At 43.9% G+C, this 26,182-nt stretch overlaps 1 protein-coding gene across 15 annotated transcripts in view; it reads left to right on the plus strand.

Moving 5' to 3' along the window:
* Nucleotides 1-544: 544 nt before the first annotated feature.
* The window catches only part of Afdn (afadin, adherens junction formation factor), a 116,203-nt gene continuing 90,565 nt past the window's right edge, over nucleotides 545-26,182 (plus strand). For 10 of the 15 annotated variants that reach the window (XM_042672380.1, XM_042672376.1, XM_042672379.1 and 7 more), the window contains exons 1-3: nucleotides 611-721; nucleotides 22,767-22,962; nucleotides 25,882-25,997. In XM_042672380.1, coding sequence (XP_042528314.1) covers nucleotides 617-721; nucleotides 22,767-22,962; nucleotides 25,882-25,997 — 417 coding nt within the window. In that variant the 5' untranslated portion in view covers nucleotides 611-616. Of the gene's footprint in view, nucleotides 722-22,766; nucleotides 22,963-25,881; nucleotides 25,998-26,182 lie in introns of all 15 variants that reach the window. The other 5 variants (XM_042672388.1, XM_042672389.1, XM_042672390.1 and 2 more) reach the window with 2 other exon arrangements.

Raw genomic sequence — 26,182 nt, forward strand, 5'->3', positions numbered from 1 at the left:
GGACGTGCCGAGGCCCGGGCCCGCGCGGGGGCCTCTGGGCGCTGGCGCCCCCTCTCCGCGCAGCGCGCCCCACTTCTGCCCCGCAGGCAGCGCGCCCCCGGCGCGGGCCCGTGGGACGAGGACGCGCCGGCCACACCCACCTGTCCTGGTCCCGCGCGTCGGGGGCCCGGCCGCCCCACTCGGGCCCCGCGCCGCCCGAGAGAGCGAGGCGCCGTCTGGACGCGGGCGGGTCGGCACCAGCCCCGGCCCGGCCTCCGCGCGGCCCCGCGCGGCGCCGCCCCGCCCGCCCCGCCTCGGCGGCGCAGCAGCACCTAGCGGAGCGGCGCGGAGGTGCGCGCGCGCACGGCGGAGGTGCGGCGCGGGCGCGCGCACGGCGGAGGTGCGGCGGCGGCGGCGCGCACGGCGGGCGCGCACGGCGGCGGGCGGGGCGCGGCGCACGGCGCACCGGCCGCGGCTGAGGCGGGCTGAGGCGGGCTGAGGCGGCGCGGGCCGGACGCGAGAGGACGCGCGGCGGCGGCGGCGGCCGGGCGGCGGCGAGGCGGCGGCCGGGCGGCGGCGGCGGCGGCGGCGGCGGCGAGGCGGCCCGCGAGGCTCGGGCCGGAGCGCGGCCGCGACCATGTCGGCGGGCGGCCGCGACGAGGAGCGGCGGAAGCTGGCAGACATCATCCACCACTGGAACGCCAACCGGCTGGACCTGTTCGAGATCAGCCAGCCGACCGAGGTGAGCGCGGGGCGCCGGGCCGGGCGGCGGGGCCGGCGGGGCGGGGCGGGGCGCGGGGCCGCCGTCGCCCTCCCCCCGCCCCCTCCCCCGCCGGTTGAGCCCCGCCGCCGGGCGCCGACCCCGCCCTCCCGCCCTCCCGCCGCGCCCCCTCCCCGCCGCCGCGCCCTCCCCGCCCCTCGCGCGGCCTCCGCCCGCCGACCGGCACGTTCGTCCCGCGCCTTCCCGCGCCGGCCGCGACCCTCGGGCGGGGGAGTCCGGGCGGCGTCCGGCCGCGCTCCGGGCCCCAGCCTCGGGCCCGCCCTCCAGCCGGGGCCCGGGCTCCACCTGTGCCCGGGCTCCACCTGTGCCCCAGGTCCTACCTGTGCCCCAGGTCCTACCTGTGTCCCAGATCCTACTTGTGTCCCAGGTCCTACCTGTGTCCCAGATCCTACTTGTGTCCCAGGTCCTACCTGTGTCCCTGGCCCCTACCTGTGTCCCTGGCTCCTACCTGAGTCCCCGGTCCCTACCTGTGTCCCTGGCCTCTATCTGTGTCCTGGCCCCTACCTGTGTCCCTTGTTCCTATCTATGCCTCTGGCTCCTACCTGTGTCCCTGGACCCTACCTGTGTCCCTGGTCCCTGCCTGTGTCCCTGGCCCCTACCTGTGTCCTTGGCTCCTGCCTGTGTCCCAGGTCCATACCTGTGTCCTAGGCTCCACCTGTGTCCCGGGTCCTACCAGTGTCCCTGGCTCCTACCTGTGTCCCTGGCCCCTACCTGTGTCCCTTGTTCCTATCTATGCCTCTGGCTCCTACCTGTGTCCTGGGTCCATACCTGTGTCCCTGGCCCCTACCTGTGTCCTGGCTCCTACCTGTGTCCCTGGCCCCTACCTGTGTCCCTTGTTCCTATCTATGCCTCTGGCTCCTACCTGTGTCCTGGGTCCATACCTGTGTCCCTGGCCCCTACCTGTGTCCTGGGTCCCTACCTGTGCTCCCATCTGTGTGTCCCAGCCCGCCCAGCCACCTGCTGGTGCCACCCCTGCCCTGGGGCCCCTGGGCTCCAGTTAGTCTCTGAGGGGCGTGTGTGTGTGCGCGTGTGTGTGTGTGCGTGCGTGCATGTGTATGTGTGCGTTCTGGGTGTCTTGTGTCTGGTTGCTGGCCACAGAGGGCCAAGGGCTTGGACCATTAGCGCTGACCACCGGCAGTTCTCCCACGGCATGGTCTGGGCGTAGGGCCTGGGCCCTAGACCATGTGGTGGGCCTGGGGCCCGCACTGGATGCGGGGCCCACGGGTCCATACTGGACACGGGGGTCCGTACTGGACGCGGGGCCTGCACTGGACACAGGGTCCATACTGGATGCGGGGCCCGCACTGGACGCGCGGGTCCATACTGGACACGGGGGTCCATACTGGACACGGGGCCCACTCTGAACGCAGGGCTCGCACTGGACGCGCGGGTCCATACTGGACGCAGGGCCCGCACTGGACACGGGGCCGGCGCCCCCGCCCGGCTGGTGCGCTGGCCCTGGAGGTTCGGAGGACCGCACCAGCTGCTGCCCAGGCGGCTGGCCGGGCTGCGTGGAGCGGAGCACCAAGTTCCCGGCGCGGTGGGCGCGGACTGGACTTCGGCGTGGCCGCCGGCTGGTCCAGGAGAGGGTCCCCACCTGGCCGGGTTTGTCCAGCGCGGCGGGAAGTTCATGGGACTCAAGCGGGGGGAAGGGCAGCCATCAGCCGTCTCGGGGTTACGGGCCTCAATGGCGCGGGCACAGACTGCTGGCCTCCCCCGTGGCCCGTGCAAGCTGGCCTGACCGGCCCGTGTCCAGCAGGCCGCCAGCGCGCCCGAGGTGGGGACGCGTCCTCCGGGGCTCGTGAGCCCGGTAACGCCCCACGGAGGGCCTCTCTTCAAATGGCTATCGTCTGGAGATTTCCCAGGCCCGCCTGAGAAGAGGAAAGAGCGCTTGACCTGGTCTTTGGTCTTTTAAAAATGGGCAGTTTAACAACAATTCAGACCAGAAAATTTAATTGGTTAAATTGAATTCTATAAGCATCCACTTGAGACTAACTGATGTCGTAGGAGATAGAAGTAATTATTATTATTATTTTTTTTTTTTGGGGTCCGGTCGTGGGGCTTGAACTCTGGGCCTGGGCACTGTCCCTCAGCTCTTCAGCTCAAGGCTAGCGCTCTACCACTTGAGCCACAGCGCCACTTCTGGCTTTTTTCTTTTTGCTTATGTGGTGCTGAGGAATCGAACCCAGGGCCTCAGGCGTGCAAGGCAAGCGCTCGACCACTGAGCCACCTTCCCAGCCCCTAGAAGTAATTATTAAAGTAAAATTGGCCTGCATTTGGAATGGTTTTCAGTTCTACAGGTGAAAAGTTTGTGTTGGTGCTTTTTTTTTTTTTTAAAGTTTATATATTTCTTGCTAGTTTTCCTTTTATCTGAAGACTTCTATTTTAAGAATTAACTTTAGAGTTGTATTTGAGGCCTTTCATAATGAATTGTTTTTCCAAAATGTCCACATAAATTTGTCCTATTATCACAGCAGTGGCTAGCTCACACATCCTATTGCTTTTTGGAGGAGCTTTGTGTACTACCAAAATTGCTCTGGTCTTAGAAGTTAAAATTTACATTTAATACACGGTGCCTTTTATTATGATGTAGGTGAACTTAGTAAGGCTCTAAATGAGTATTTCAGGGCCAGTGGTTTCAGTTGGCTTTATATAAGCTTGTGTGTGAATTTTGACATCATCTAATGATTGTTTGCAGATTAGTTTTTTTTAAGTTTTCTACAGTAATCTAGGAGTTACAACAGTCCTTATTAGGTAGGTGCTCTGTAAGTGCTGAACCAGTTACTGTGGAAGTTGATTCACACAAATGAAACTCAAGCCTTGTATTTATTTACTTGGCTGATCTTTCTGTCGATATGAAAGTGTAACACTTCTGGTTGTTTAGGCAGCGTGGTCAGTGTCTCTCATCAGAGTTTAAAAAAACATCATGTCTGATTGGTGATTTTAGGTGTGTTTGATAAATGCTGATAATGTTGTGGTTTTCTTGTTTAGAAAAAATGATAAACTCAGTTTTTTGGATTATATTTACTTTAAAAAGTTAGGCATATGTAACAGTCGGCCTCCTTTGGTTTGCCCTTTTCCCTCAGCTTAACAGAGGGCTTCCTCAAGCACACACGCACCATCGTTTTTCAGCCCTTTCCTTGCTTGGGTCCTGGGTTCTTTCGGAGTTGGCGTTGATTGCATGAGAGTTGACCATCCAAACTGCATTGACATTTTATCACCAGGAAATTTGTGTTAAGTTGAATTAATTACTACAGGAACCTGTATTTCATAGGCCCTCCTTACAGCTTTATAGTACTCTGGGCCTTGTTTTTAGTGTTAAGGCTATTTCTTTGGGGCTTCCTCCTTGTTTGATGTCAGAGTACTTCCTGCTGACTATTCTTCCCAGTGCTGCCTCAGAAGAGGGCTTCTCTGGCCACCTACAGGTCTCTGCTGGCCCGACTCCTCCTGGCTGTGGTTGGAGCTTGTCCTGTCCCTCAGCCCGCAGAGGCAGGGACTGACAGTCTCCCCTTCACATGCTAGGTGCCCTTTTGCAGAAGGACTTCCTCTGTGTGTACCTTTACTCCTGACAACGTAGGCGTACATATTTTTAAAAACATTGAAAACTGGAGGTTAGGCTCATGCAAATGTATGTTTTTATGTTTTATTTAGTTTTGCTTAAATGTAAATTGTGCTAGGAATTGAGTATTTAGCTTTAGATTTTTATAAAAGTCAGTTGTTTATTTAATTTCGTGAGTTCATGGCCTCCTCCTGCCCCAGTGTAAAAATAACCTAGCATTTGTGTGGGCTCTTGCATACCTTTTATAAGGGGTGTGTTTTATTTTAATATTTGATGAATCCTGAGAAGTATTGTGGTGAGAGATTCGTATTACTCAGAGATGTGTGTAAAAATAACTTCTCATTTGTCAGTAGAGGTGGAATAGGAAGTTTTCAGGTGAATAGATGAAGATTGTATAACTTACTGTACATGAATCCGTATTCCAAACTGATGCTTAGGTTGTAGTGATGCTTTATTATTTAGCTTAACTATATTTGGAACTGTTTTTGAAAACAGCAGTTGTGTCTTGAAGCCTTCATAATGCTGAAAATCTCCTTTCTATTCTTGTGACTGATAGGGGGTGAAATACGTGAGTCAGGTGTCTGGTACTCATACGCATCTGCCTTCCCCGTTCTCAGGATCTCAAACTTGCCTGCCTGCCGCAGCCTTCCCAGTGCTGGGATTACAGCTCTTAATCACCATACCTGGCTGGCTTGTTTGCTTCCTTCTTTCTTTCCTTTATTTATTGTTGTTAAACTAGTTATAAACTTTTAACATCTCCTTGTTGTAATAACTTTGGTTTGTAAGTGTACGTTCCCACCAGTCTGAGGCATGGCACATCAGATAGTGTTTATATATCTTTAATTGGTGCTGCATCCCTGTACAGTTTCAATTTGTTCTTGTGTCAGTGAAAAAATAGTTATATTTTGTGTAACTGTTGACCTAATGATATGTAAAATGTTGTAACCATAGACTTTGGTAGGCTTTTTTCGTTGTAATTAAATTCCCATTGTGATTGAGTAACTGTAGTAGAATGTCAGTAAAAAAGGCCTTTCATATTGAAAAATATAGGTACCATATCAGTATATGGTACCTAATTGGTGAGAATCTTAAGTTTGTGGTTAGGTCACTAGGTATTTAATAGAGCAGGTATAATGTGTTAAGCATTATTGCTTGGCATTCAATGTTAGGTTGTTTCTGAATACTTTCGCTATGTATGAATTTCGGCATAGTGTCTGAAAATGTTAATAAACAGCAGTGATATTGATAGGTATTTACCAATGATGTAAATAGCTTTTGAGAACATAAAATTAGCTAACTCAGGATTAGAGGCATAACTCAGTTGGTAGAATGCTAGCCAGTGGGCGAAAACATCAGGTTCCAAGTTTGAGTCTTGGACCAAAAGAAAAGAAAGAATTTACCCAAGTTCACATTGGTTGTTGTTTAGGAGGCTTTAGTTCCCCCTCCGGTGCTGCTCATTATGTTGATGAGGCCTCTGATGTATTTGGTTGACCTATGTTTTCACTCATAAGGAAGATACGGGCAGCATTCCACACCTTACCAGTCCCATCCTTTCTCCTCATGAGTTCTGGAATTGGTGTGGGCTAGCACTGGTATTCTGATGAGGCCTGTAAGGTCTTGGTGGTCTTCCAGTGGGTGATAGAGATGGTGGGTATGTGCATGTGGTCAAAGGTGGGCTTTTTAATTTGTGAGCAGATTTTCTTACTTTCTTTAGTATAGATGAGTACCTGAATCTAAAATGCAAAACCCAAAATGCTCTGTTTTGCATGCCAGAATGATGCCACAAGTGGAAAATTTCACATCTGATCTCATGTGACAGGTCACGCTCACACCAAGGCGCTAGAAGAATGTTTAATATAAAGTACCTTCAGTCTGTATATGTATAATGTATATGAATCACCAACGAATTTCACGTTCATACTCAGATACCTTTCCCAAGACTTCTCATGTGTATGTCTATATTACAAAATCAGGAAAAATCCAAACTCAGAAGCTCTCTAGTCCTAGGAATTGTTCATTGGGTTAATGCAGGCTGGGAGGGGGCAAGTGTGTTTGCTGATCTCACATTGTCTGGCTTATATTTTATTGTAGCAACAATGAAAACATGAAAGTCAACTCATTATTTTGATACTGGTGAGTGACCAAAACTTCCATTGTCATTTAAACTAGAGAATGAACCTACTTAATGAAATGAAAATAAGTACACAGGTAGAGATTAGTTTCCTCAGTTGATTGCTAAAGTTGAGAAATAGAAAGTTGTGTTCCTACAGATTCACCCATATATATCAGCAATGAAGAGTTGAACTTGGTTGGTTTACTTATGGTTGAAAAAATAAACAAAATTTCTGTATTTGTTCTTGGAAGAAATGTAATATTACAGAAAAGTATGACCTGTAATCCTAGCTATTCAGGAGGCTGAGATCTAAGGATTGCCAGCCTGGCGGAAGTTTGTGAGATTCTTATCTCCAGTTAGCCATTCAGGTGGTAGAGTGCTAGCCTTGAGCTGAAGAGCTCAGGGACAGCACCCAGACCCAGAGTTCAAGCCCCATTACCAACAAAAAAAGAGAGAAAAATGTGTCATTTATAAAAAATAATTGAATTTTTATTATTCTTGATCACACTTGTGTTGTCAGGTTGACTATACACACTTTGAATAGGACTACCTTATAATGAGGGCGACCATTTGGACTGAAAGTGTGCACTGTTAACTGCAGTGGGGGGGCAGGTATATATCACATCAGGGTTGTCTCCGGTGGCTGTTGGGTACTTTCGGTATGGACTTGCTTACACTGTTTTTTTCAGTTTCTGCACTTTTCAGACTTCTCCAAGTTTACTTACTGACCTAGGCAGGCAGAGCCAGATCATTTTCACAGAATACTCAAACATGGCTTTCTTTTGGTAGAATGACATCTAAAGTTAAGAACGTATTCCAGGGGAGTGTAGCTCTGTGGTTAAGATGTAGTGGTGTGTCTTCAAGTTAGGAAGATGTGCCTTGCCTCTCACACTCAGTGTCTCTGATTTTCTATAGAGAAGAGTTTGACCCGTGAGAAAATGCTCATTAGTTATTCTGGTTTGAGATGTTTTATTGGTTAAGTAGTCCAAGTTGTTTGACTAAAATCTAGAGATCTCTGCTGCTTGTTTTTATAGATGTTCTGTGAAAGAAAACCAGGCAAGTGTTGTCCTTCACAGACTTCTCATTCCGTGGAGAGTGGCCCTTCCCTCGTCTCTTCAAGCTGATGCTTTTCTCGGGGACCTATAATTCTATTTAGTGACTTTTTTTTTTTTTCCCCAGAACGCAAACCATTTTGTCTTGTGGTTCATTTTGTGCTACTGTTACTGGTTTTGTGTTGAAACTTGAGATTGCTGGGTTTTTGCCATCTTGCTTTGAATCTAGTTCTGTATGTTTGGTAGAGAAAAATGAAATGAGAAGAAAAATATGATCAATGAAATCCTCACATATTTAAAACTCAAAATATTTTGAGATTTCCTAACTTACTACAAACGTGCTCAGTTTAAAATGCATAGATGGGAGTCCATCTTTCAAATATGTTTTTTTAGGTGGATATCTATCACCTGAATAACTTTGGGTGTTCTAGATTCCTAGAACAGTGCTTATGTGATATAAGACAGCTCTCCATAGGTTGTAAAGAACATTTTTCCTTTATAGTAGACTGGAATATATGAACTTTTAAATAAGTTTTCAGAATACGTTCTATTATATTTTCACATCAGTTATATTGTTGACAAAAACTTGAAGTTACTCTTTTTAAGTCATTAGTAATTTCTAGTTTGAACTTAAATACTAGGTTGAGTTTTATTTTTTCCTCAGCTGTCATGACAGACATAAAAACAAGACAGTATTTATATTTTTAATTCCAGTTTTGCACATTTGGAATTTTAATTCTTCAGAATAATCTGTGCGTTTATATTTCAGATTAGCGGCATTTGAGATGAACATATTACTATTCAGTAGCAACTTGCTTGGCAGCTAATTCATTGTGTTCTTAATTAATGATGGTATGGATTTAGTTTGACTATTTGGATGATCACTTTATTGAAGTTACGCTTTTTTACCATTTAGTGAAACGTGCTTGTTAGTAAACACATTAATTTGTGAGGGTTAATAAAAATACAGGATTTGTAATGATTCCTCTGTAGAACAGCTAAGCTCTTGCCTATCCAAAAGGAGGAGGAGGCTGCCAGGGGTACCATGGACAGTGATTTCATTGCATTTAATGTTTAGAGTTCTGAATATTTGAAAATGTGGGTTGAATTCAAGTTTGATAGAAGTGACCTTGTTGAGTTGATGGTACAGCTAATGGTGATTTTTTTTATGCCAAGCCTGCTGGTTTTAGTTTAAAAATATTTTTATTACCTTTATGAAATGCTGTTTGGGGACTATCAAGGATAATGAAAATTAAGAGTAGTAAAATAGGAAAGACGTAAAAATAAAAAATACGTCATTTTGTTGTAAAAGTATCTTGAAAATGTGGTTGGACATGAAGGAGTCAGTGCATTTTTTTCTACTATAAAGACTACTTTTGGATTATTTAGAAAATACTAGTAGAAACAAAGGTAGCAGATTACATATTACTTAGTGTTCTGCCATTTAAAGAAAGTCTTCATTGCTTCCAGGCTCTCCTTTTATGATTTTAGAAAAAAAGGTGTAACTATATTGTACCTGGAGAATTATTTGTACTTTAGGCAGTACCAGATTATTTTCTTTTTAAAGATTTTCCTAGTGCACAACAAAAGATGCATGTTGGCTTGTGTTTTAAAAAAATTAATATATATTAATTGTACAAAGGGGTTTTATGGGGTATTTTTATAGAGGCATACATTATGCCTTGATCAAATTCACCCCTCCTGAATCATGTTTCTTAGTCATTGACACTTCTGTCAGGAATCTGCTTATTAAGGCCTACCTGCCATATTTCAGTAACAATTCCAATACTTCACGTTTACTGGTGCTGCTGTATGTCTGATGCTGTGTAGGTGCTCTGCGTGTGTTATCTTTCATTTCTCATGGCAGCTCTGTGGGGTGGGCACTTATGCTATTCCCCGTTATGGATAAAGAGCCAGAAGCACAGGGAGATTAAATAAATTGCATGAGAGTCTGCAGCTAATCAGCCATGTACACACAGTGATTTGAACCTAGGTAGTCCAACTCTAGAACCTTCTGCTAACTAATGTGTCTGTGAAATCTCAAAATTTAAGGTCACTGTATTGAAAGCAGTGTCTAAAACTTTTCAAGGAAGATATTTTATAAACAAACATTTTAGAACTTAATTCTCAGAAAGAACTACAAGCACCCACCCATCTCTTGTTTAGTTCATAATTCATGGCTCATGTACTTACATGCGTTTTGAACATGAATGTTTTGGTTTTCATTTTGACTCCTAAAGCCCTTTTATAATCTTATTTTGAGCTAAGTTAGTCTGTGTTTGACATGTTTTGTTTTCTAACCATTGATGCCACCGTTCTTACAGCCATCTGAAGCTTGAGCATGGAGGAAATGTATGAGGATCTTACTGGCTTTACGGAAGGGCCTCCTGTTCTGGTGGTGACAGTGATTGTAATTCTTAATGTTGTGAGTTTGTTTCATTGTCTGCCTGTGTAGTATGTCATGCTGGAGGACCCGAGCCTTGCCTGGACCAGGCTTTAGACAACGGACAAAGCCTGTTTGTTTAGTGACTCTGGAGGTAGTGATTCTCCCCTTTGATAGAGCTCAGGTAATACAATTACATGAAGTTTTATTTGCATATTAAGTAGCAGTTTTTTCCTAAGGAACATTTAACTTTTAGTAGAATTGCTTATAGGTAATTCCTTGATTATGACTGACTGATCCTTAAAATGTAGTCAGCACATATATGCTACTCCCAAAATGAGAAGGGAATGTCAGATACAAGGGCAGGTGTGGGGTGGACTACTAAACCTTCTTAAATCCCGTAGATTCACTTTTCTGGTATGAGCCTTTTTTTTCTTCACACAAGAAATAGTAAAGTGAGTGTCTTGGAGGTCAAGTAAGCTATCTGTCCCCTTGTCTGTAGGGGTCCACTCCAAGATCCACAGCCATTAGCTGAAACAGGGATTAACAGTGGTCATAACACAGTGAACAGCTAAATGATGCATGTATAAAAGCTTGTGCTTTGATGCCATTATTAATGACAGTAGAGTTAACTTGCTTGTCCACTTTTTTTTTTTGGTCCAGTCATGGGGCCTGAACTCTGGGCCTGGGCGCTGTCCCTCAGCTCTTCAGCTCAAGGCTAGCGCTCTACCACTTGAACCACAGCACCACTTCCGGCTTTTTTCTTTTTGCTTATGTGGTGCTGAGGAATCGAACCCAGGGCCTCATGCATGCAAGGCAAGCGCTCTACCACTGAGCCACCTTCCCAGCCCTTGTTTGTCCACTTGATAAGTGAGTGAACTCATCATTAGGGAGCGAACACCATGGATATATAACAAAAAAGGATGGTTCTCATCCTGGATGGACTTCATTTCTGGGCTTTCCATTGGATATTTTTGGACTACAGTCACTGAAGATAACTGACGTGGTAGAAATTTTTCCAGCTACTTGGGAGGTAGACATTGGGAGGGTAATGGTTCAGAGCCAAGCCAGATAAAAAATTAGCAACACTCAATAAAAAAGACAGGTATAGGGGCTGGGAAGGTGGCTCAGTGGTAGAGCCCTTGCCTTGCATGCATGAGGCCCTGGGTTCGATTCCTCAGCACCACATAAGCAAAAAGATAAAAGCCGGAAGTGGCGCTGTGGCTCAAGTGGTAGAGCACTAGCCTTGAGCTGAAGAGCTGAGGGACAGTGCCCAGGCCCAGAGTTCAGGCCCCACGACCGGACCCTCCCCCCCCCCCCCAAAAAAAAAAGACAGTATAATGATCCATATATGTAAACCTGGTTAACCTAGGAGGTGTCCTAAGGGATCTACCTATATTTGGGCAGAAAGTGTAAGATCTTAGCTGAAATATAATGAAAGCAAAAGTGATTTGGAGCGTGCCTTCGGTGGTAGAGCACCTGCTTAGAAAGTACAAGGACCCCAGTTCAAATCCCACTACTGCCAAAAAAAATAAGAGAAACTGTAGCAGTTGAAACCATAAAGGGAGCTTCCATGTTTTTCTTTTATAAATCAAGGACTCAATATTTGATTTTCTGAATCATGTTAGCATACCAAATTATATGATGGGAGGAAAACACATGTACTTACCAAACTAGTGTTAAAATAGAATGTTTAGATGTATATAGCTTTTTTAGTTTAATGTGGCATTTGCTTCTAGATTCATATGTCCAAAATTCTTGTGTAAAGTATATTTTAACTTCAAAAAGTTAACTAATTTTTTTAGAAATGTTTACATTTTTGGTAGAATGATGTTTCAGGTATTTTTATAGTTAGTGATTACTAAATGCACGTGATCGGTATCACCAGTTGATTCTTGAGAAGCACTGAAGATTGTTTATTAAATACAGTGGTCATGGTTTACTTCATGAACTGTTGTCCATGAGCAGTGGAAACGTTAGAGTAGTAATGTACCTGTATCATAGATTGGGTAGTTATTTCTGAGAAGTTGTTTCTGTTGCTTTTGGGAGGTTATTTTGTCGTGGCTCATCCCTGTTAAAATACAAACATTTAAATGTTTTCTTTGGATTATGGGGATTTATTGTAGGCCAGGACAGTGTTTACTTATTCAGACTAGGCCTTATTGCGACCCTGTTATGTCTTACTAGCTTTGCTTAGAAGCTGGCTTTTAGAGGAAGGGGTGAAATAGCCCGTCCTCTTAAGGAACGAAGCGAGAAGTGGTCCCACTGTGCCCTGAGCGCGCGTGCGCTCCTGGCAGGACTGCTATCCTCACATTCTCACGGAGGCGCGCCCTTCTCTGTCTCGGCTCCATGTTCTCTCATTCTGCTAGCTGCCTGTTGTGTGCTGCCCACTGTACTGTTGAGCACGTGGTAGTTGACACATGGCTTTTTTCTCAAAGGGCTTGAATTTAACATGGAAGATAAATTGAAATAAAATAGGTAAAAATATGGGAAGTGCCTTGTGTGGTGGAGATGTTTATGGACTAGCAATCTTCTCCTTCTCCTTCTCCTTCTTTTTCTTCTCCTTCCCCTTCTTTTTCTTCTCCTTCTCCTCCTCCTCCTCCTCCCCCTTTTCCTCCTCCTCCTCCTCCTTCTCCTCCTCCTCCTCTCCTCCTCCTTGCTTCTTCCTTCTTCCTTCTTCTTCTTTTTGGTTGGTTGTGGGGCTTGAACTCTGGGCTTGGGGCACTGTCCCTGAGCTCTTCAGCTCAAGTCGAGCACTCTGCCACTTGAGCCACAGTGCTACTTCCATCATTTTCTGTTTATGTGGTGCTGAGGAATCAAACCCAGGGCCTCGTGTGCTAGGCAAGCACTCTACTACTGAGCCATCTTCCCAGCCCTGAACTGCAGTCTTTAAATAGGAGCCATCCCTGGGTTTCAGGTAGAAGACATTCTTGCTTAGAATGTGTACATTTTGTATCTGTTAGGTGCATACTGTTAGCACCGTATGCAGATTTGAGCAAGAGGAGCCCTTGAGCAGATTCCTGTTGGGTGCAAGACAGGTGCAGCCAACAAGGGCCCGTGTCGGCGCTGTGGGGAAGGAAGACCGGTAGAAGCACGCAGTGATCTCCCAGCGAGAGGAAGGCCGTGTCCTGTCTACAGGCTTGACTGTGTGAGTTTTTTCTTTTTTGGCCTGTGACAGATGCTGTTTTTGAGCAGAAACTTGAGTCTTGTGCCAGATTCTATTGGTCTTTGTCTTCTTTGGGCTCATTTTCTTAGCCTCAGTCTCAGCTGCTCACAGCAAAGAACTGCAATCTTACTGTCATAGTGTACTTTCATAATATAGCATGATCACTGGACACAGGGTGTGGTTATGTTTACGTGACTGGCCACGCCGGGAACCAGGGACTGGCTATGCTACTGCAGTGAGTGGGGACCAGTCCTTATGGGCCACGAAACTCACCAGTTGAAAGAGGTGTGGGGAGTTGCCGGTTAGTGTGAGACCTGGCAGTGGTTTGCTGGGGACTGGAGACTTGGCTGTGTTGTAGGTGTCTCTGTGAGGCGTGGGCCTGAGTGAAGCCAACGTGGGGACTGTGGGGGGGAGAGCACTAAGCAAGTAAACCTGCACTCGGAGTAATGAGGTTGCTTGAGAAAAGAGAAGTAATCTAGGGAAATCATGCTTCCTGCCACAGTATTCGGATTTTTTGTTCTGCTCCTCCTTTTGGTAAAGTCTGTTTTTAACAGTGGGACTATTATCATTAGATTGAGGACACAAAAATGATGTTAATCGGGGTTGGGAAGGTGGCTCAGTGGTAGAGAAGTGGTAGAGTGCTAGCCTTGAGCTGAAGAGCTGAGGGACAGCGCCCAGGCCCAGAGTTCAGGCCCCATGACCGGACCCCCCCCCCCCCCCCAAAAAAAATGATGTTAATCATAGCTGGCATACTTCCTTAACATTTGTAGACTTCACACCGCCAGTTTACTTAGGTAAGTTTTTAGGTACTTAACATTTGCTGACATTTTGGGTCTGCAAGAGGAGCTGGTGGAGAGAGGGCCTGACTCCTGATGGCCGCTTTCTGCAGTGCCTTTATTTTACTGTGGCCTTACTGCTGCCATCACAGACTCTGGATGAAATATAATTTAGGCAATGGTTGGCCTAGGCCAAGGTTCAATACAGATTTTTTAATTTTAGGCTGTGCTATCAACCAACTGAGAATGGAGTCCAGGCTGCATTGTTTCCCTTTGGCATCTCTCTACAGTTGCCAAGACACGACGCTATAGGGGAAAACCAACACAAAGTCAGGTCATGACAGTTGTATGTATAGCATAGGTGCAACATATAAGAGCCATTCATTCTTAGGACTAAAAGAATTGGCATTAGAACTGAAATATCTTGTCATCCACTGGAGAGGGATTGAAGTAAACTGTTGGGACTGAAGAAAGCCGTTTAAGGATTGGTGGGGTATATTTCCTCCGTTGTACCTTTCTTTTTTTCTTTCTCATTCTCTCTCTCTCTCTTTCTCTCTCTCTCTTTCTTTCTTTCTTTTTCCTCCCTTCCTCCCTCTCCCTCTTTCTCTTTTCTCTCTTTCATGCTGGTCGTTGGGCTTGAACTTGGGGGGTCTAGGTGCTGTCCCCGAGCTTTTTATTTTGGTTAAGGCTAGTGCTCTACCCCTTGAGACACAGCTCCACTTCCAGTGGCATTTTTGTTGTTGTTTCATTCTTTAATGCTTAATTGAAGATTGAGAGTCTCAGATCTCAGCCTCTTGAGTAGCTATGACTAGAAGCGTGAGCCAGCAGCACCGCTCCTTTGTATCTTTCTGAGGCCTCAGAGGACATAATATACAACATGGCTAACTGAAGAATGTGTACATTTAAGAGACTAATGCATTTTTATTATTTGTTTATTGTAGGGCTTGAACTCAGCCTTGTACTCTTGCTTAGTTTTTCACTGAAGCCAGGTACTCTATCACTTAAGCCACTTCTGGCTTTTTGCTGGTTAATTGGAAATAAGTCTTTGTAATTTTTCTTCCTGGGCTACCTTCAAACTATGATCCTTCAGATATCAGCCTCCTGAATACCTAGGATTACAAGTGTGATTTCAGCATAAGATTTTTCTTTATTCTGGAAGGAAATTCAGATCTGTATGCTTAGCTATATCCTTTGATGTTATTTGTGGAGAAGTTTCCAGCAATATGTTAGGTTTAATTTTGTATGTTTCAGGTTGAATCTGTATTTTATATCTTAAAGTTAAAATTTTCTTGTTGTGCTTTTATTTTATGTATAATTAGTTATATCTAAAAACGGTAGTACCTTCTTCAAAAGCATCTGTGAGTGAGATGTCATGAACAGTGTAACTGTATAAAAACAGAATCACTGATATTGTGGTTTTGTGTCATGGAATTTAACACTTGATAGCTATCTGTATTCCTGTCCTTTGTGTATACCATTATATCCCAAGACCTTGTTCCAGATCTACTCTTCTTGGCATGTCTATATGTGTTACCCTGAGCTCTCTACTTTATGGGAGACTTTGAAGAGTGGGAGCTGAGACAATTGTTCTAGTAAAAGGGTCTCTCAACTCCAGTGACTGGCTCCTTTCCTTTCTCAAATTATGTCATTTGAACTGTCAGCTGTTTTCATTGGTTTCAAAATGTTTTGCCCCTAGGTAGAGGCTCTGTGTTCCCCTTGTAAATATTAGCTGTTAAAAATCTTCCTTAGCCGCTTGACCTTTCCAAAATTGCTATGTGGAATTGAGCAGCTTACCTCTTTGTTTCCGTTTTGCCTGGTACCAGCTGGCATTCCGAGCTGGTGAAATCATTTGGTACACAGTAAAACAGGAGGTAGACAGGAGGTGCTGCACGGCACCAAACGCCACGTTGTGGCATAGGTTGGTTCTCGATGTTGAATGCTTGAAGCAAAAGCAGTGATTTTTTTTTTCCTTTTTTTGGTCTTCGTTTGTAAAATTCCAATTAGAAAGTAGTAATTTCCTGTTCCATGCAAGATTTTTTTTTAAAAAGCAATTCAAAAATTACTTTGCTTTTCACTCCTAACCCCCACACGTCTGACTTACGTCAGGTCTGAAGTGCCTTAATAGAGTACTTGAGAAACTGCCTGAATTTTAGAATGTCCTGTTTGCTAGTACAAGATAGTAGTAGAGATTTGGAGATATTTTTAATGTAGGTAAGTGGCTTGATTTTTTTTTTTAGTCAAATGTGTTGAGTGCTATGAGTTCAATTTTGAGTATGCTAAAAGGTATAGATGGGAGTGTTTTGATTATAGGAAGTTTTTTTAAGATGCTATGGTTTCATTAAGTTTGCTTTGACATCAAAGTTATTGTAAATCTGAATAAATGATAGCCTACCAATTTTTGTGTATATAATTAGTATCATGTATTACTCTTATTCAAACCTAGAAACTTCCACTAATATTTTACGTGCATAAAACAAGAATTTTAGCTGGGCACCAGTGGCTCATGTCAGGAATGCTAGCTACTCTGAAGGCTGAAATCTGAGGATCCAGGTTTGAATCCAGCCAGGGCAGGAAAATCTGTGAGACTCTTAACTCCAGTTAACCACCAAAAAGCCAGAAGTGGAGTTGTGGTTCAAGTGGTAGAGCATTAACCTTGGGTATAAAAGCTCAGGGACAGTGCCCAGGCCCTGAGTTCAAGCCCCAGGACCAGAACATACACACTCACGCACACACGCACACACACGAGAATCTGGATTTTTTTGACATTATAATACTGAGGCAGAGTTCAGGAATATAGTTAGTATAACATGAAAACATTTTTTTGGGGCCCGCTTGGAAAAATTTCTGGTTTATAAGGTTGAATGCTCATTTGTATCAACTGCCTTATTTGTGACAGATGGCTTCATATACCATAAATCAGTTAGGAACTATAAAACCACAGCAATATAATGCAGTTCTACCCCTGCTGTATAGATCAGGGGCCTTGAGAGAACTCAGGTGTCTTGTCAGGGACACATGGAGTTCTGAGATGTCAGCTGCCCATTTCTGTAGCTGTCCTCACTCTCAGCCTCTCACATTTCGCACCAGCATTTGTTCTTTGTTCATTGTAGCCAGATAGCTTTGGCTTAGAAACTCACTTTATTGCTTATTTATGGAATCAGATTCTTTGAGTTTTCCTAGAGCATCTTTCATTTTTTTTATGAAAATAATTTTATTTTGCTTTTAATGATACTTAGTTTGTAATTATACTTTAATTATTATCATTTTTGATATGAAAATCTCTATATGCATGTAATTTCATCCTTCAGACTTCAGAATTTTCAAAATTGTATCTTCACAGTTTATTATTTTATTTATTTTTTGTGGGTCCTAGGGCGTGAACTCAAGGCCTAGGCTCTGTCCTTGAGCCTCTGTGCTCAAGGCTAGTGCTCTACCACTTGAGCCATAGCACCATTTCCAGCCTTTTCTGTTTCTGTGGTACTGAGGAATGGAACCCAGGGCTTCATGCATACAAGGCAAGCACTCTTCCACTAAGCCATATTCCCAGCCCATAATTCACTGTTTTGTTGTTTTTAGCTGGTTATGAATCCTAAAACAATATTATTTCTCCCTCAGTATATGTTTCAAGAAATTTACCATAATTCAGAATTCTATCAAGAAAATTAGCCACAACTCTTTGTTATTATCAAATAACTTGATTCTAACTCAGATTTTCCTTTGTCTCAGGAATTTGAATTGGATCCAAACAAATTCCACATGCTGCAATTATTTTGCTTCTCTTTCAGGGCATTTGTTTAATGCTGTAGACTTTTTGAGAATACTTGATTAGTTTTTGGGTAGAACATTCCTGTTGTTGATTTCCTTTGTCTTGTTCTGAGTAGTGGTGGTTTCCGAAGTGTCTGGCTTTAAAGGCTTCATGTATTCAGGCCAGTTACTTGACCTGCTTTATAAGTAGTGCTGTACATTTCATGTCATACCACGTCAGGTCAAGTGGTAACAGCCTCTCTGTTGTGAGGTTCCTTATCAGCCTTACAAGCTGATGGTTCCAGAATTGGCCAGTTGCACCTTTTGACTGGCTAGAGGATTCTTTTGATGAAAACCAGATAGTCTTTGTCAGATTGATTTGTAGCATAATGTGATGTCAAACTCAACTTGTATTTTTTCTGACCTGGACCTAGATGAAAGTGTCTCCCTCCCATATCCCTGGTTTCTTTAGTGGAAAGTAGAATGGGAGGGCCCGGAGCTAAGTATAGAGATGTTTATCTCTATAGGTTTTTGTTTTAGATAAAATCTCACTGAGTAGAGGTTGGTTTTGAATTCCCTATGGAGCTGAAGCTGACCTTGAACTCCAAATCCTCATCTCTCAGTGAGTGCCACTACTTTGGCAGGTTGTCTTTCTTTGTGTAAAAGACTTTTCAGGGATGAAACTAGGAAATGGTGTGTGTATATAAGAATCCATGGGGGCTGGGAAGGTGGCTTAGTGGTAGAGCGCTTGCCTTGCATGCCTAAGGCCCTGGGTTCGATTCCTTAGCACCACATAAGCAAAAAGAAAAAAGCCGAAAGTGGTGCTGTGGCTCAAGTGGTAGAGTGCTAGCCTTGAGCTGAAGAGCTGAGGGACAATGCCGAGGCCCAGAGTTCAGGCCCATGATCGGACCCCCCCCCCCAAAAAAAATCCATATATTTGTGCTGATATTAGAATATCTTTGTGCTAGTATTTCTTTTTTTGGGGGGGGGGGGGTCCGGTCGTGGGGCCTGAACTCTGGGCCTGGGCGCTGTCCCTCAGCTCTTCAGCTCAAGGCTAGCACTCTACCACTTGAGCCACAGTGCCACTTCCGGCTTTTTTCTTATGTGGTGCTGAGGAATCGAACCCAGGGCCTCGAGCATGCAAGGCAAGTGCTCTACCACTGAGCCACCTTCCCAGCCCCTGTGCTAGTATTTCTAATTCAGAGTTCTTACTTAATTTCTTCCCTATTATTTTTTATTTACAACATTAAAAATATTTTCACTGTATTAACCCAACTAATTAATTTTTTCCTATTATTACATAAAATAATGCCCATATTACAACTACAAATAGGATTTTTGAGTGTGGATTAATACTTCTTTGCAGATTTTTTATTTTTTGTGACAATCCTTGGACTTGAACTCAGGGTCTGGCACTGTTCCTGAGCTTTTGTACTCAAGGCTAATATGCTACCACTTGAACTAAAGCTCAGTTTTGGCTTTTTTGGTAGTTAGGTGGAGGTAAGAGTCTCATGAACTTTCCTACTCTGGCTGGCTGTGAACCATGACCCTCAAATCTCAGCTTCCTGAGTTGCTAGAATTACTAATGTGAGTCACCAGCACCTGACTTCTTTACAGATTTTTTTCCTTAAAAGAGTTAACAGAGAATGTAAAATTTTTAATTGGTTTTTAAATAATTGGGAAAAAATCTGATTTCTTTGTAGCAATGTTTCCAGTGTAGTAATACAGATTTATTTCAGTTTGTTATGTGTGTGTGTGTGTGTGTGTGTGTGTGTTTATTTATTTTATTATTATAGAGCTAAGGTACAGAGAGGTTAGATTTACATGAGTCAGTAATGAGTACGTTTCCTTCTGTACAGTGTCATCTGTCTCCTCACTCTCCACCCATCAGTTGTATAGTTCATTTTCGTCAGTGTCCAGTGAGCTACTTTTTCACTCTTCCTCAAGTTCTGTGCCCTCCCCCTAGCTTGTTTTATATTTCCAGTGATTGCCTTTGTTAAAATTTACTTTTTGTTATTTAAAATGATCGCGTGGGTGCAGAGCTGGCGTCATCTGATAAGTATGTGGAAGAGCTCTGCGCTGTAGGTCGTATTGTGGTTTACACGCTCCTGGAAGGGCTCTCTGGAGGCACAGTGAAGTGTACGTTGCTTTTGTTTCTACCCATGTTGTGCTTCTTCAGTGACAGCATCTCATCCCATGATGCAGGTCTACCAGGATCTGTTTACCTGGTTCCTCATTCTGGATCACGTAACGCAGTGAATAGCATTTTCCACTCAGCATTTATATGTCTATGTATGTATCTTTGGGATAGCGCCACGAAAATGCCAACGATGCACATACATGGGATTTTGCCAAAAGTTCCCCTTGGGTGACACTTTTCCTTGCCAACCCCACCTGTAATATGCAGGCAGACTTCTGGATTTCTGCCACCAGTTGTTGAGGGAAAGCCTCTTATCTTGAGGTGGTTTGCCAGAGATAAAATGATTCCTCTTGTGTATTGAAGGGCATATTCACTGCTTTGGGAACTACTAGAAATTTTTTTTGGTCCATTTTTCTATTGGGTTATTGACCTATTCAAACTTTAGGAACTATTTAGTGTATATTACTATATACCATATTTTAGGAATTTTAGGAACTATCGTATATTTTTCTCTGATGCAAGTTGGAAATACTTTTTCCTAGAGTTTTTTTTTTTTAAACTTTTGTTGTTGTTTCAAGATTTTGAGTAATGGGTGGGAACTTTCTTGTATTTTCTTGCATGCTTTTGTTTTGTCTCAACAATTTTGAAAGCTGGGCTCTGGTGGCTGTAATCCTAGCTACTCAGGAGGCTGAGATATGAGAATTGCGGTTCAGAGCCAGCCGGGGCAGGAAAGTCACCGAGACTCTTATCTCCAATAAACTGCTCAGAAAAAGCTAGAAGTGGTACTGTGTGGCTCAAGTGGTAGAGCACCAGCCTGGAGCACAAAGAGGCTCAGGGACAGTTATCAGACCCAGAGGTTAGACCAGGAGAAAAACCAAACGAACAACTTGGAGTTTATCTTGAGGTACAGTACAATGTATGGGCCTAGTTTCATGTTTGCTGCATCTAATTGTGTCAGCATTACTTGAGAAGATGTCTTTTTGACACCAGTTTGGTACCTCCTAAAGCTCTGTCTGTGGAGTTTTGTAAAATAAGGACTTCATTTTTTTTTTTTTTTTTTTTTTTTGGTCTGGTCGGGGGGCCTGAACTCTGGGCCTGGGCGCTGTCCCTCAGCTCTTCAGCTCAAGGCTAGCTAGCGCTCTACCACTTGAGCCACAGCGCCACTTCTGGCTTTTTTCTTTTTGCTTATGTGGTGCTGAGGAATCGAACCCAGGGCCTCAGGCATGCAAGACAAGCACTCTACCACTGAGCCACCTTCCCAGCCCAAATGTAGTACTCTTCATACCTAACATGTAGTAATTGTGTGTTAACTACAGTATTGTTAGTTTTTAGGATCTGGAACTTTAATTTTTTTCAGTCTTAAAGTTGATAAGGTGCTGTGTACTTACATTGATTGGTGAATAATTGACAGTTATTAAGGGAATATTCTTAGATATACTACGTTATTCTCATGTGATATGAAGCTAAATGTTTTATAAACACTTAAGTAGTGTTAGTTGAAATCAAATCAGAGGTAGTTTTTATAGGTTGTTTCTTAGGCTTCTTAGTACCTGGAAAATTTTTGTTATAAACGGCATCATAGGTCCCAGTATAAAGAGAGCTGTGGTACAGTGGATATGATAGCTCTACACCCAGTTCCACTTGGGTTTGCTGCATTTTGTGTAAGGCTAGCAGGTGAACCATATGGTAAGGGAAAGCATGTTCTTCAATATCGTTAGGTATATCCAGCCTGTTTTATTTTTACTACAAATGATTTAAACCTTATTAGCTAAGTGATTGTCATAGAGGTTACTGTGTTCTTTTGTAGTATTTGCTGTGGGGTTGAGTGAGCCTTTGAGGAATCAAGTCATTCCTCTTAACGTTGAGACTGGGGTGATACAATTTTAAAATTTTACACATTTTAAAATTTCTCGATGAAAATACTACTCCTAAGTATAAAAACTTAAATTTGTATAAATTTTGTAGTAGTTTTTGTTATATAAAGTTCTTCTTGAGGAGCATGTGCAGGAGGTAGTGGAATTTAAAGTGCAAGATACTTGAATGAATCCCAAAGGAGGGACGCTGGAAGATAATTTTATTTTGTGCCAGTACTGGGTCTTGAACTCAGGGCCTCTCATCTTGATAGGCTTTTTCCGCTCAAGCTGGTAGCTGTTCCACTTAACTATACCTTCCATTCTGGCAAAGGAAGGGAACTCTGGGAAGCAGAAACACAGACCTGGGAAGGAGAGCTGGGAAATACTGCCCAAGAGAATGTTTAGCACAGTGCCTGGCAAGCAGTAGTGTTAATGTTAAATAGAGCTTATTGTGAGGTGCTGGTTCAGAAGCTTCTTTCACACACGGTTGCAAAGGACTCAGGGTTACCAGGTGAATGTGGTGACGTTTCTAGACCTATCAGCTTTGTTTAGCTGTTTCGCCCGGTCGGAGAGGCAGCTGCTGGGATGGCCAGCCCCACCCTGTGCTGTGGCCCCACTACCGCTGCCACACCAGCTCCCACCCTGTGCTGTGGCCCCATAACTCCCAGAGGTTGTGCTTTAGTGTTGTGGGATCCATCCTTCCTGCCTTGTTTTCTGCTTTAGCTGTGTACAGCTTATATGTTTATGTGTTTCCTGTGGTTTATATGTTTACTCCACCCTAATGGACTGAACTTCATGATTCCAATGACTGGACCTCTTCACCTCCCTGGTGCTAGGGATGGAACCAGGACCCACCCCTGCGTGGAATTCCAGCCCTATGTGATAGTTTAGATACGGGTGTGGGTATCTACTTCCTCCATGGTTATAAAGACCTACTTAAAGGATGAATGCATGCTGTGGTGTGCCTGGCTCTTGCTGTTGTTGACGCCACTGCTCTATACTCAACTGGTTATAAAACATGAGAGGTGAGGTAAAGAGAAAATGTAACCAACTTGCCTCATATCATGCAATTAAACTTGGAGACTAAAATCCCGTCTCTTAATTTCAGTCTCAGATGTTTGTGAGAAGCATTAAAAAAGTGATAACCCTTTTTTATTATTGTAATGAAAAGTGAATCTTTTCAAAGTATGTTTTTCCAAAAATGTGTCATTTTGTTTTAGGATTTGGAGTTCCATGGAGTGATGAGATTTTATTTTCAAGATAAAGCTGCTGGAAACTTTGCAACAAAATGTATTCGTGTGTCTAGCACTGCAACCACTCAAGATGTGATCGAGACCCTGGCAGAGAAGTTCCGCCCTGACATGCGCATGCTGTCCTCCCCCAAGTACTCCCTCTACGAAGTCCACGTCAGCGGAGGTATGTGTTCGCAGGGGCCCCTGACCCAGTGGGTCATCGGGGCCCCAGGGGCACGCCAACCACTGCCAGAGGGCGTAGTTGACAGGTTGGAAAATTCATGTCTGGGGAGTGTTGCGGAAAGTTCTTGCACATTCATTTATGGAGCTTAGGACAAATTTATTAGTTTTATGTATGATTATTTCTCCAAAATACATAGCATTACATTTCATAATTAAGATGAACACATCTAGGTGTCCCATTCATAGATGATAGGTCACACTACCTGCTTTCTAGTGTGTAGATAAATGTTACAATTGGGATTTGTTGTTGTTTTTATGTGGTTTTTTTTTTCTTTTTAACTTTTGGTTGTCCTGGGGTTTGAATTCAGAGCCTCAAGCTTTCTCAGCTTGCTTGTTCAGATGGCACTCAACACTTGAGCCATACTTTTTGCTGGCTTTTTGCTGGTTATTTTGGAGATGGAGATGCATGACTTTTCCTCCCAGACTAGCTTTGAACTGTGATCCTCCAGGTTTCAGATTCAAGTAATAGATTATAGGCATGAGCCATGGGCTCATTCTGAATTAAAAAGGAAAATGAAATGGAACTATTCAAAGGAGGAGGAAGTAGTCTGCCCCCTTACACCCAGGCCCTGTACACCTTCTGCACACCACACTGGTGTGTCCCCTGAGACCTGGGCCTCCGGTGTCAGGAGTGCAAGCATGCAGCTCCTTTCCTTCTTCAGGGTAGTTTCACTGAGCCCCGGCAGCTGTCGTACCTTCCTCCCCCATAATGTTGGGCATGCTAGAGGCAAGCATTAACACTCCAGCCTTGATATCTCAGTACTGTTTAAGGCATCACCCAACCAAGGAAGCCTATTTGGTATTTATTAAGTAGGTAAATTCAGACAATTGGTAAGTATTTAACAGCTAACAATGTGGTAGATGTTTGAAAAAAATAGCACATAAAATGAAAGGAAAGCTAAGTTTTCATTTCAGTTTTGATCACAACTGCTACTGACAAGGTCATGCCTCCTGGGCCTGCTGGAGCCTTCAGTGGTCCTCTCCATTGGTCTCCCGTCCGCGTCCATTCATGACTGTGTCAGGCCACATGGATTGAGAAGCTGCTGCACAGTGCACTGGGAGCCAGGGTTCCTGAACACTTCATTTCTCCACACATTACCGGGCTTCCTGGCATGTCTTAACTGCCAGCTTATCTGGCTAAGGCCTGGATTCCACCCTCATACCAACTACAGGGAAACTACATGTTTATTCTTTTAAAAATAGGATTCCTCTTAGGGATTTGAATTAGCTGTGGAAGGTAAAAGTGTGTGACATCACTAAGCAGAAGGCATCTTGGAGTTGGGAGGTTATAGACCGCTCAGAGACCTCCAGTTCACAGGTGATTCTTGGCTGTGCTCCAGGAATAGCCGCCTGGTTTCCTCCGTCTTCATGTTCGTTCCTAAAAGTTAGCCATGACTCCTGAGGGGGTTTGATCTTGTATAAATTTTGTGAGAAAACACTCGATAATTTTTTTATGAAATGAATTCAGATTTATTAATTCTGTCCTGCCCCCTCCTATTTATTTATTTTTGCTTTATATGTTTTTATTCAGCTTTTTTTAGGTATTTTTATATAAATGTATTTTATGTTTTTGCCCAGGCTGGCTTCCAACTGTAGCTCTCCTACCTACCTCTACACATAGCTAGGATTACAGAAGGCTCTCACTATGCCTGGCCTGTATGTTGAGTTGTGGGTCTCACTACTTTTTACTGAGCAGATAACAAGCCACAATCCTGCTGGTGTCCACTTCCCAAGTATCAGCACCGTTCTTGATCTCCTTTTTATGTTAATGTGTCTCATATTTTTAGTTAATAGAATAATAATTTGTTTTATTCTTGTATTTGGTACTTAGCACTGATATTTATATGTCATATTTATTAAGAGCTGCTAAGTCTCCATGTCCTTTTAAATACTGTCCATTCTCTTTTTTTCTTTTTCTTTTCTCTCCTTTTCTTCTCTTCTCTTCTCTTTTCTTTCTTTTTTTTTTTTTGCCAGTCTTGGGGCTTGAACTTGTGGCCTGGGTGCTGAGCCTTTTTGCTCAAGGCTAGCGCTTTATCACTTGAGCCACACCTTCATTTCTGGATTTTTAGTGATAAGTTGGGAGAATCCACCTTAGCTTTAAACAGTGACCCTCAGTCTCCTATGTAGTTAGGACTAGAGGCACGAGCCAGCAGTTCTTGGCCTTTGTTCATTCTTGCTTCACTCTTGTTCCTTCTCTATGGTTAACCTGGAACTGCTCTCGCTGCCTGGTCTTATTGGCTTCCTTGTAGCATTTTCTGATAGGTACTTGGACCATATTTGCTAACACTAGTTCATCACCATTATCATTATCAGGTGGATTGTTTGCCTTTTGTTTTGGTAGTGCTCATTTAATATTTAAATTGTGGGTATAGCATTAGAAATGCTAGACCAACTGAGAGAATTCTGGGTCCTCTGTTTGAGATTGTAGTGAATATCTCTGTGCTCTGTGGTGTGCTTTTCCTCCTGCCTGTCTAGCTGATGTCGTAACAATGAAAGGCAAGCTGTCCTGACCTTCATGACATAGGCTGGTTGTACTTCCAATCTTTTCATTGAGTAATCAACTCCAAAGTACTCCTTTGTATTACCTATCCTAATGATTTCATTGCAGTATATTATGCACCACAAAGATGCTTACTCTCTTTAAAAGGCCCTTAAAAGAAACTTCTGTTATAACTAGAACCACATTAGCAACCAAGTGCCCAGTTAATAAAATCTGATTTAAAGTGATGAACGATTTCAGTGTGTTGGCAGGTTGCAGGAGGACTTACGTCTTTACAGTACACATTACAGGACAGGTTATTGTACTCATGCCATGGAATAACCATGCCTTGTGTTTTTTCTTCCACTTCATGTGTTGAAGAAGAAAGAAGATTGGACATTGATGAGAAGCCTCTAGTCGTGCAGTTGAATTGGAACAAAGACGATCGGGAGGGCAGATTTGTCCTGAAGAACGAGAACGATGCAGCCCCTGCTAAGGTGGGCGCCTTCACTCGGGTCTGGCATGGCTGTCATCCTGGCCCTGTCTGGCCCTGGTGGAAAAAGGCGGGGGCTGTGAGAAGATTGATGTTTTGTCATAGCAGCTCTTACTCCTTTTTGCTTCCCTTCCTAAATGCCTTTCTAAAAAAGAATGGCTTTTCCTTCTCTTATTTTTTTATTTCACC

The sequence above is a fragment of the Dipodomys spectabilis genome, unplaced genomic scaffold (genome assembly GCF_019054845.1).
Source record: "Dipodomys spectabilis isolate Male_0828 unplaced genomic scaffold, ASM1905484v1 ptg000702l, whole genome shotgun sequence".
In the NCBI taxonomy this organism is placed as follows: domain Eukaryota; kingdom Metazoa; phylum Chordata; class Mammalia; order Rodentia; family Heteromyidae; genus Dipodomys; species Dipodomys spectabilis.